At 33.5% G+C, this 12,098-nt stretch overlaps 1 protein-coding gene across 2 annotated transcripts; it reads left to right on the forward strand.

Moving 5' to 3' along the window:
- The first annotated feature begins 329 nt into the window (after window positions 1-329).
- On the forward strand, window positions 330-8,204 carry pop4 (POP4 homolog, ribonuclease P/MRP subunit). Of its 2 annotated transcripts, none has more exons than XM_005166455.5 (7): window positions 330-420; window positions 590-647; window positions 2,557-2,777; window positions 2,872-2,949; window positions 3,054-3,115; window positions 3,263-3,364; window positions 7,743-8,204. In XM_005166455.5, exons 3-7 carry the CDS (start codon window positions 2,620-2,622, stop codon window positions 7,877-7,879), a joined length of 537 nt encoding a protein of 178 aa, XP_005166512.1. In that variant the 5' UTR covers window positions 330-420; window positions 590-647; window positions 2,557-2,619; the 3' UTR covers window positions 7,880-8,204.
- The last annotated feature ends 3,894 nt before the right edge of the window (window positions 8,205-12,098 follow it).

The following is a 12,098-nucleotide window of genomic DNA, read 5'->3' on the forward strand; positions in this document are numbered from 1 at the left end:
TGTACTTTATTTGTTTACATAAATAATGATATTGATATAATTATATAAGATAGCCTATTGTGTAATTTAAAAAATATGCTGGGATACCAATGAGCAAAACGTTGGTATTTTCCTTGGAGACTGTGGTAATGTGGAAACGCTCTGTGTTTATACATATATTTTAAACTTGACCAATGCTCAACCATAGACTGTGCTCCACACTGGATCATGCATGAAATGATATTGCATCCCCTTTAAAGAATTTTAAAGCAAAGGTGTTATGACGTATAAAAAACAGAAGATGGCAGTAGTGCAACATGAAGAATGCAAGGTAAAACACGAAAGAAGAAGAAGAAGATCAGCTCATCTGTTTTGGCAGCACGTTTTTTCTACAGCGGGAGTGTTTTAATTCCGGTGTCTTCAGCTTTTGAGCTATGGAACGTTAGTGTTAAATTGGTTTTACTTTTGTCATGATCATTTTAATGTTGGGTTGCTGAATGTGTTTGTTTTGCAGTTTATCGATACTGTTTTTCTGTGAAATTTTATTCTACTCATTACAAGAGGATGGTCTGTCGTAATTTTATGTATGCTAACGTTATATTTTTCACAGGTGTGCTGCAGTCAGAAATCCCCTCAGATCAAAGTCATCTTTTGGGAGTTGAGGTGATGTATGTTCAGTATTGTTAACCATCATTTACCAGTTTACTCGCAGTTAGACACCGCATTTAATCAGCTTTATTTATTAACCATCTGTTATTGCATACATTATGCTGTAAAGAAGTGTGTCAGTTTGCATTTAGTAAAAATAATGTACAGTGTTACTTGGCATATATAACTTTTATATTTAGTATGTCTCTTGAGGTTTAAGTTTCTTTATTTTTCTTTTTTATTTAGCCTACTATAAAGATGTGTTGTATTACTTATGAAATAAACAACTACCACTTAAAATATTTCTATTTTTATTTATATTTGTATATTTTTGACCTCAGATTTGGCTCTTTATATAAAGGAAGCATAGACTACGTTAGCATGTATATCAGTAATCAAATTAACTCCCCTAATCTGAAAATAATAATAATATGATGGTGTTTATATGAGTTGCTTTTCTGAATGTTCCTTTCATGATCCCGTTTTTTTCTTCTTTTCGTTTTATAGCACATAATTCGATAAACATCATTGCATCACCACACTTTCCACATTTTCTCTAGTTTCATGTCTCTTTGGGTGTTTAATTAAACATTTTTCGCCTTAAAGTCTACGTTCATGTATGAAGCATGCATGAAGCTGGTTCTTCACTGACTCTATAGGTGTAGAGAATAGAAAATATACAGAAAGTCCTACATGACAGTAATAGTTTGATTTGAGTGTTTACATGTATGTTCTGCACTTCAATAATGCTACTAAATCAGCGTTATCCACATGTTTTAATTCGATTTCTGTTTAGCACTGTTATGACCATAATTTGATTAAGTGAATTAAAAAATTGCTGTTTATATGGTAGACTCTTAATCTGAGTATTGTCTTAATCTTATTGAAATCAGATTATTGGTGTCCATGTAAACACACTTGTAGAGAGGAACAATTGAAGAGTTTAAATGCAAAAACCTCTTAGGTGCTATCAGAAATTTTCATCTAAAATGAGCATTTTTCTCAGGCTGTTGTGTGTAGTTTCAGTAATTTTACTCTGTGTTGAAAGAATAAGTTATTGTCATTGCCTTTTAAAGTGAAATAACTCTACTTAAACATAGGAGGCTGAGAAAAATGCACATTTTAGAGAGGAAAATTTCAGACTACGCAACACTTTTTGCATCTGAACTCTGTTTATGTACATTTTTGTTCATTTAAATAAAAAGTGTAGTAAATTGCAGTATTTACTCAGATAATGCTGCTTAATCAAAAGAAAAACTTTTTCTTTCTAAAGGGCGTCATACACCGGATGTGGCGCAACACCGTGCGCACATGGCAGTGGAAAGTATCGCACACCAGATGCGCACGTTCGCATGCTATTCAGTGTCCTGAGTCATAGGTGGGCGCTGCTGACAGCCCCCGACTTGCGACACTGGTGTGCATACCTAATCTAATAGAAACCTATGTTTAGAATTATAAAATGCATGGCGCTACATGGCGCGGCACTTCTGGTGAGTGACCCCCTTTACTCATTCTCAGTGTTTACATATACTGTAGGCCAGGGGTGTCCAAATTCAGTTCTGGAGGGCCGGTTTCTGCATATTTTTGTTCTAACCCCAATTAAACACACATGAACCAGCTAATCAAGCTCTTTCTAAGTATACTACGCACTTGAGGCCGTAGTAATAAAGAACTGTAGTAGTAAAGAATTAGAACTTCCTCTCTCTTGTTTAAAGGCTGTCCAAAATATGCAGTGCTTCTGCTTTTCTTTTTAATTTTGCAAGCTCCTTTGAATTTTGCTTGATTTTGTGTTAAATTAATTGTGTTAAATCTGTTATCAGTCGCAGCATTACAACATCCCAGAGGGACTGACTAATGCTGATAAATTCACACTGTATGATGTACAGAAATTTTGCAAACCAGTGAACTGTGGAATGTGGCTTTTTACAGTCTCAACATGGCACAGATGCAGAGGCTTTCACAAAAGCATTTGTCAAGAATAGCATTCCCCATATGAAAGACGCAGCTATCGAGGATATGATGGCACGCAAGGCAGTGGTCCTGGAATATAAAAGACCAAAGAAAAAGGTGAAGAAGGTAAAAGCCAAGGGACTGAATGCCAAAGAAAGAAGACGGCTGCAAATATTCCAGCTTAAGCCTGAACATCAAAAGTGGGTGTTGGAGGTTTCATTATAGCTTGATTCTTACACTTATAGAAATGTATTGTGTTTAAAAGTTCTGCTTATTGTATGATTCTGATTGTAGATATGAACTCTTCTTACCTCTGCATAAGCTGTGGAAAAGCTATATTGAGGATCTGTGCAATGGATTGAAACCAGGAAGGTATAAGGAAGATGCTCTTCAGAGTTTTAGGCTTGTGGATATTTCATTTCCAGTCTTGCTTACACTCCCTGAATGTGCTGCTTGCTTGTGTCTTCTGAATACAGCAACCCACAGGTGATCCAGCAGAAGCTCTTGAAAGCTGATTTCCATGGTGCTATATTAACAGGTACGCCGTCATGCACATTTGGAAATGTCAACCCACAAAGGCACATTTTGTAGTTCAGCTGCTGTATTTCCAGAATTTCCATGTAAGGGGGATATTTTGGGCGTATGGAGAACCTCATGATTTCACTCTCATTTTTCTGCCTTCTAGTTGTCAGATCGAAATGCCCTTCGTATGTGGGTCTAACTGGCATTCTTGTACAGGAACTGAAGCACATCTTCAAACTCATTACAAAAGAGGACAAACTAAAAGGTATTTATGTTGTGTAATGTGTGTGACGTTTAAATGAAATGAGTGAGCATGTGCATACTGCAGCCAATAATCTGATTGTTGCATTTATAAAAATCTTTTTAATGTTTTGACATATTTAAACTAGAGGTGTAATGGATCACAAATCTCATGGTTCGGATCACAATAGGTGTGTTCGATTTTAAAACACAGCTGCAGCCGGTGATCAATGACATTAGTGGAGCGGAGGTGGGGGCAGAGTTGAAAATGGAGCCGACAAGCACTTCGGGGCTCAAAGTTGTGGCTGTCATAATAACCAATCACATGGCATTATCATTATTTATTTATCACAACAAAAGATTTACAGTGCAAATAAAACAGAGAAGAGTCTCTACAAACAAGTTTATTTTTAAACAATAAGTGAATTATGAATTAAATAAAATTTCCCAGAAAGAGCTAGATACATCAATGTGACTTTTAAAATTTGTGCATAAATAGCCTGGTTACATTGCATCTACCTGCTAACTAATTCTCATTAGATTGTAAGTAGACTGTTAGGTTAGGGTTAGGGTTAGTGTAAGTTGAAATGTGTTTGCAAAGTTTCTTATACTCAAATGGACCATCAAAATAAAATAAACCTTTTATTACAAGTCTGTGAGACTTATTTGAGTTAATATTTAGGTTATTCACTAAAATAAATCATTTAAATCATTCATGGAGCTGATTGCAGTAAATAGTCTGTATAAAAAAAGGTCAAAAGTAAACCTGTGCAAACAATCCAGCCTTTAGAAACAAATTATTCAACAAAAGGTGATACTGCAGTAAAATATTTGTGTTTTTTTTATAAGAATGATATATACAAGGGAGAGATGGTATGAAAATTAATTGTTTGTTTTAAAATTTGTGAGAATTTCTCTAGTAATAAACCCGAAACACGTGGTTGTTGTCATGCAGTGAATTCAGCCAATCATGTAATATCGGTGTCATTGTCGCAGCTCCTGCAGTTGCTCTTCATACACCGCACTGACTGAGTTTGCTGACTGATCTCGGAGCACTGTAGAAGTACTTTGATGCCACGTGAATGTCAGACAAAATTTCTAACCGAAAGGCACCGCTTTAATACTAAGGTCTGTGTAGCAATGCATGAAGTCGAACGCACTTATTATGGTTGCATAGTCATGGATCGGACCATTTTTTGGATCAGCCAAAAAGGGGAGGAGACAAATGTCATTTTGCTTTCCATTTGTTACAAAAACAGTACTGAAAGACTCTTGGTTTTAACAAACAGAAATTAGAACCTGTAATTTATTAAATAAAATAAAGAAGTAATCAGAAAAAATCTTATTTTCAATAAATGATTAGGTTATTCACTCAAACTTCATTTGTCTTTGCTAGATGTGTCATTTTTGAAGAATTATTCAGTGGCATATTTTTGATGGCCTCCTATAGGTTAAATAATGAAATTGCTGCCTACAACTTTCATGACGGTGATTTACATTTTTACCATAAACATCAGTGATTTTATCTACAATATAGACTGTAATCCCAGTATTTTCTGTTTTTTATTTGACTGTTGCCTGGGTGTTCCCTATCCCCAAGATCCCAATCTTTTAATAATTAATCGTGCAGCTTACACTAAATGCATTAATGTAGGCTAAACGGGTAGTGACAGAAAACACCTTTAATGACACCCACCATATCCCAAATAACCTGCCACAACTTCTTCTTTCATCATTATATTTAACAGGAAAGCCTAAATGCTTTCATACATGTAATTTGAATGATCCAAGACGTGATCTATCTTCAATCGTTACAAATTCAGGATTAATCTACCATTAAAAAAAATGTATTAATCTGCTGGCCACATGTGTTCCAAACCGTGGTGTTATGATTGTTATTGGTGATTGTGATTCGTTACACCCCTAATTTAAACCTATTTCATGGATGTCTTCTTATGTTCAGTGCAAGATAAGCACTGTGGAAAAGCTTTCATTTGTTGCTAGATCTTGCTAGATAAAAATCAGCAAACAAAACCATGCCATTGATCAACAAAAATAAATTAAGTCATTTAGATTAAAAATAAAAAACAAATATGACAATCCACTTTAGATGTGTCATAATATTACGCCCAACAACATTCTAGTTAAGAGAACATTGTGTTTTTCAGCCTTTCGCTACAAAACACATCTTTCTGCTTTTAGGCGGTTTTCTTAAAATCCTGGAATAAATGTTTTTTTACTAGTAATATTTCTGTTAATATAATGGATACCAGATGACAGTGTTGCTAATAGTCTATTTTATAAGTGAGAAAAGTGATATGTAAAATGACTTATTAAATGATAAATTTAAGTTTTAAAAATCCTTTGACTTTCAGTTGTGGTAGTCCCATAGACTGTAAAATATATGGACGTAGTATCCGTGACGTCATCCATAGGTTTCTGAACATTGCAAAAGAAGCTACAAGTAGGCGCGTCTTCGCACTCACGGCGGGATACCAAACAAGGGCAAAGAGGATGAGAGTGAATGGAGCTAAAGACACCTGCTGGCATTTAGCTTGGACCTTGCTTAGACAGACTTTACTTTGCGAGAACACTTGATACTTCATTACCTGTGACTCGTTTGTCTTCTGACCACATGTGCTTGGTTGTACACTATATCCATAAAGTGTTTAGACTTTTAAAAACACTGTTGTACCACATTGAGCCACTAAGCATCGTTCTTGTGACGTTTTTCTACAGGAGAAAAAAGCAAATTATATGCTTTTGTATGACAATATTTCAGATGACTGTTCTAGAGCCTTCAGCTAATCAATCTGTCAGATTCTGGAGTGCTTTACAGGTCTAAAGAACATTTATAAATGATAAATAATCTCAAATAAGACCAATGCATTTATAGAGTTGGTATAAGTATAGAATTTCACCCACGTGAATGGTTTGTGAGCACAATAAAGTGAAGACAGCATGCAATATCACCTGACAATTGTAAGAAATAATTCCAAAAAGCAATTGACTGTGTAAAGCCACATAAAACAAAAATACGATGTATATCCCGAGTTCAGCACCTAATCTGCCGGAGTCAGCTGAGGTGAAGTGACGGTGACCAGCGAGACCTAGCTGTCACTCAAGTGGCCACGCCTTAATTATGCAGACTTAATATAACCTAATATAAACGAAACGCATGAGTTATATATAAATTCAGCACCTTCACAGTTGTCATGAAGGGTAGTCATAGCTATATGAACCAAAGTTGTTCTTTAAACACCCTTTTTTTCTGCTGTAAAGTTGGCCATTCTAATAGTGGGCTAAATTGAAATTTGCTCCAAATGGAGCAATGCGGAATTTCAATAAATTGCAGCTTCAGTTACTTCCGTATTGGCTTCCCGAGGGAGAGCGGGAGATTGCCGCTTGGGTAGTCCTCAACATAACATTATTAAAATTTAATTATTTAAATAAAATAAAAATTTTAATGGACTCTTTTCACAAGCCTTTTATGAGGTGTTTAACGGTCATCATAATCTTAAATCCTTGAAAGTTTGAACATGTAATGTATTTATGAATGTATTATAACATCTTTGCATCAAATTACAAAAAATGAATTGCCTCTTACGTGAGGTGTTTCTAATGCAGCATCTATGGAGCTGAGAGTAAATTTGACGTTATTCTCTCATCTGGCAGCCGTCATCAGTCTCACACTATTTTTTTCTTTCTGAAAGTCTTGACAACACCACCAAGGAGTGTTTCTCTTATTTCAGCTAATAGGAATGTAAAAAAAATATATGTGTTTTACTCTCCTATTCACTGCGCTTTTAAGTTTACCCAACTATGAAGTCTTCTGCTACTGAGAAACCTGGAAATGGGAAAAAGGTCTATTGGTCAAACTTCATACTAGGCCTGTTGTGGTGCACCAATATTTGATGTCAACCACAATATTTCCAAAATTAAATACTTATACTATGTTTTCTATAATATAACTCATCCCCAGTAACATGTTATTTATATGAATTTGATCGATTGCATTATATATAGCTTGTTTTCTTTATAGATATCACAGTGATATATTTGGTTTTTTTGGCCCTAAAATCTGACAGTATAATTTTAAAGTAATCAACTTTTTTGTTAACACAAGTGACAAAACTCCAGGAGACCACTACTTTCATCATATTTTATGATATTTATTTGCCATTTTTGTTATTTACATCAAATATTTGATTGTTTATGAATGTTACTGTATTTTGAATGATGGAAAAACATTCCCTCTGTGATCAGATATAGTCCAGACTAAAAAAAAAAATAATCATCTTCCTCAGTCTACTCCCAGTCATTAGGCACCTTTCACAACCTCTTTTTACCAAATGAATGCGTCTTGTAGATTAACTTTTTCCCCACTCTTGCTCCTTTTCCAGTTATACCAAAGAGGAACAGTGTGTTCAGTGTGGAGGTTGGAGGTTTCGTTTCTCACATCTATGGCAGCAAGTTTGAACTGCGCTCCAGTGAGCGATCAGCCAAGAAATTCAAAGTCAAAGGGACTATTGACTTGTAACGGACCACATTCACATTGTCATCTTTAACTAGTGTCTTCTACTGGAGCCCAAGATCCAGTCAGTATTCATTAATCATGTCATTTATTTTGTTTTTAATCTAAGGAAAGATTTTATTTCCATCGCTTATATCTGTAAAACTAGATTCCTTTAATGTCCACAAGGGGGAGACATTCACCCCACCCATTTTTTTTATTTTCTTTTTTGTAGAGCAGGAACAAGGAAATTCAGCCAATTCATTTTTTTTATATTTATGAGCTCATTTATTTAACTAAAACAAAGGCAGGACTGTAAATACTTTAAATAAAGAAATACAATACAAAGCAATACTTTGTCTTTAAGAGCATGTTTAAAGCTTCCTTTTAATGTCTTTATGACAGTACATCCTCACTTTACATCTGTTTATTGTGTATATTTAATTACCAAAGTACATTTAGAAGCTGTGTTTATAGAGTTTAGTTTTGGGGAAAGGTGATGGTGATAGCTGGTACACCCAATCAATTTTATTTTTTTATTTTTTATTTGATAGAAGTAAAATCCTGCATACAGTGCAATAGTGGCTCAAACATGTAAAAGTAATGCGTCCTGTTGACTGAACACAGGTCTTATACACTTCTGTTCTGGGTCAAATGGTAAATGCAAGAACTGTCAGTGTTTTTAGTTAAGTTAGTCAAACTGGCAATAAAACTTGCAAGAATTTATTAGTGATGCAATACAGGGTACATTAATGCAGACGATCACTAATACTCTACCTTGAAAGCATACACTAGAATTTACATGCGTCTCTTAAGGTTTGAGCAGTGTGTCATGATTTATGAGTGGTTGCATCATAATTGTGCATCATCAATATGCTAAATCGGAACACATTTGTTTTTATGAGCACTTATGATTCATGTTCTTAAAGCATCTGTAATTAGCAATGTACAGTGCTCAGCATAAATGAGTACACCCCATTTTGCTAATTAATATTTTTATTAATTTGTCAGTAAATGTAGGTCATATTTTGGTGCATTTGACTAATTTATTAAATGGATATATTTATTTAAATAATATTTTAGTAATCAAACACATTTAGAAATTTAAAGATATTTTTAAAGATTCATGCAAAATGTTGGAAAACAATATTACAAACTACAACATTTTTAAAATTTAAGTTTTTCTTGAATTTTGCTCATTTTAAATGCCTATATATATATGTGTATATATATATATATATATATATATATATATATATATATATATATATATATATATATATATATATGCTTCAGTACTGACTAATGTATAAGCATGCACAAATACATTATTATTATTTTAAAGCTTCCTATTGTAAATATTAATTTAAATAAGACATTTGTAAGCGTTGTACTTGTATATGCTGAGCACTGTAAATGTTAAATCCAAAGACAGATTAAAAAAAAAAAAAAGTACTATAATGAACTGAATGTCGAACCTGAAATTTGCACAAACTTATTGTTGGAAAAATTAACTTTTAAACATTTTAAAAATGTAGCTTGAATAATGTTTAAATGGCAATCTTGCGAAATATTATCTCCTTTATTTGGATAAAGTCATCTGCTTAATAAATAAATGTAGACATTTTTCCAGACTGAGGTTCTCAATCAGAAACAAAAATATAACGAGAAGCAATTCCTCCCACAACACTTCTATGTCTTTACTTTAAACAGATATACATTTTAAAGTGCATAAAAGTTCAACTTTGCAATGTTTTCATTAACAATAATAAAAACACTCCACACAATATGCTTCTCTTTCTGTCATCTCTCACTAAAAAGTACCAAAAGTGCCTCCATTGTGTTGATATTAGGAGCAAACATCCATCCACACTTTACCTATTGTTCCTACTCACTATATCCATCCATTATTTGAGGTTCAGTTTCTATTGGTTGAACTTTCCAGTTTCAAGCAACATTGGTAAGCACCGCATAATACTTATTGTAATGCAATCTAGGTTGTCCTTGTTTAGAAAGCTGCATGTAATGTCATTCTAGAAGGACTATCTTAAAGATTTAAAGATATAGTTCACCCAAAAGTGAAAACGGTCATCGTTTACTCGCCACTGAATTGTTCCAAACCAGTTTGACTTATCTGCTTTTCCTTGTCGTTATTGAGCACAAAGTTAGATCCATGAATTTTAGAAAACTAATAACTATTGATACTTATTACAAGAAAAACAAATACTATAGAAGTCAATGGTTACAAGTTTTCAACATTTTTTAAAAGATCACTTTTGTGTTCAACAGAAGGAAAAATAAACCGGTTTGGAACAAGTCAAGGGCAATTATATGCTTGCAGAATATTCACTTTTTGTGAACTATTATATTAACATTTTTGATGTTTTCATTTGTGATTAACAAAAGCTCCATTTTAAAATACACTGAGGGGAGATGAATACAATGTTTGAAGTTATGTGGTTCTTTTTAAGTGAAGTGTGTAATCCTTGCCCACTTGCGAAACAAGGAACTTTTTTTTTTTTTTTTTTTTTTTTTTTTTTTTTTAAAGTAAAAGGTGCTCTGGTGAATTGAATTGAGCTTTCCCTTATGTGACTGATTGACACATCTTCTGGTAATGCAGGGATTCCCCTCCCTGCTAGATACACCACACAGTGTCTCCTTTATTTTAATTTGTTTGTTTTTATATATAACTTTATAATTGTGGCTTAGAAAGAACTCTTAATTTATTTAATAGTTCGTACTGATTATAGCACAGATTTCTGAAACAGAGTTTTAAGTTATGTAAGCTAATTTCACCATACCAGAGTGAATTTACCAATCTGTTGTAATGTCTTTTATGAGAAAAGAGGTCCCTTACATTTAATGCCTCTTCCTGTTAAGAAAACAGTGTAAGACAGACTTTGCTAATAGGCATGTGCACTTCCTCTGAGTCTTATTTGGTAGCCTATTAGTTGTAAAATGAATCTCACTGTATATTAAATACACAAGCAAACTCTAACTAGTCTGTTGTTTTCATGCAGCCTTGTTTCTCTCTAAAAAAAACTTGTTAAGCGGGTTATGCCTCACCCAGTGGGTTTTCCAATCACAGTTCTGCTGTTGTTATGAAACTATCGCTTGATAAATCAGATAATGAAGTTCTCAATTATCTGTGCTCCTCATGTTTATCAGATAAACAAATAGAGACTTATTTGCTCTCTTCATCCCACATTTTTAAAAATTGTAAATGGGCATGTTCAGTTTAAAAAAAAAAAATAATGATATGAATGATAATATCTGTCTTCGTTTCCATTTGCTTTCGTATAATTTTTTTTTTATTGTGCATATATTGCTTGAGTGCAGCTTAATGACAGTAATGTGAAAATTATAGTATACATTTGACTAGTATTTTTTTTCTACATCTGCTTCTTTACTGGTACATGGGAGCTTTGTGCAGAGGGTTTCAGCGTTTATTTGACCATTTTTATGTACGCAATTCATGTGTCAATTTTATTTTTGTATTATGTAAAAACTAAATGTATATTGGAAAAATGCATACAAATCATCTAAATTCACAATATCTAATGCCTTTTTATTGTTAAGTATTTTGTTGCACATCATCTTATGTTTCCCACAACGGTTGCCCTTGATGTCCACTTTTTGAAGATATAACTGTTCCTTTAGATTAACTTTCCGTAATTAGCAGTTGCCTACTTAATTTTAGTTAAATTAGCTATTCTATTAATTAGTTTAAATGAGTTTTAGCCTTTATTTTCCAGTAAAGAATATTAACTTATTAGTTTTATGCATGATTTTATGTGAACTAATGCAGCCAATTGGACTAGCGATTGAATCAGACTCGATGATGTCACTTCAAAACCTTTTTGTTTTCATGTGTGTATTAATACACTGTCAAAATATCCTGGTTGCCCTAAATTTTTAAGCTGAATCAAATTAACCCTATGAGTCCATTGAACTTGTATTATGTTAAACTGATTTAAAGCAGCTTGCATAAGTTATAAAATTGTTAAAACATGACCAAGTTTAATAAGTTACAATGGTCTAAAAACATGCTGTCAGGACAAATTGATCATGTAATTTTTTTCAGCGCACATACTGAGTATTCATCCAAGTTTGCCAGTCAATAACAAGGAAGGCTAAACCTCTAAAAAAAGTAGAGCAGATCTGGAAATTCCCCTTTGTAAACAGGAAAGACAACCTGTGGCAACAGTATAAAAGGACGTCCACCAGCCTGCAAAGCAGAAGGAGA

This window comes from Danio rerio, chromosome 7 (assembly GCF_049306965.1).
Source record: "Danio rerio strain Tuebingen ecotype United States chromosome 7, GRCz12tu, whole genome shotgun sequence".
Taxonomy (NCBI): Eukaryota; Metazoa; Chordata; class Actinopteri; order Cypriniformes; family Danionidae; genus Danio; species Danio rerio.

Bases quoted from the DNA above. Each gene is read 5' to 3' on its own strand.
- pop4 (XM_005166455.5), top strand. From the start codon at position 2,620: ATGAAAGACGCAGCTATCGAGGATATGATGGCACGCAAGGCAGTGGTC. The intron at 2,778-2,871 runs GTGGGTGTTGGA...TTCTGATTGTAG, and splicing joins CTTAAGCCTGAACATCAAAA to ATATGAACTCTTCTTACCTC. The intron at 3,116-3,262 runs GTACGCCGTCAT...TCTGCCTTCTAG, and splicing joins CCATGGTGCTATATTAACAG to TTGTCAGATCGAAATGCCCT.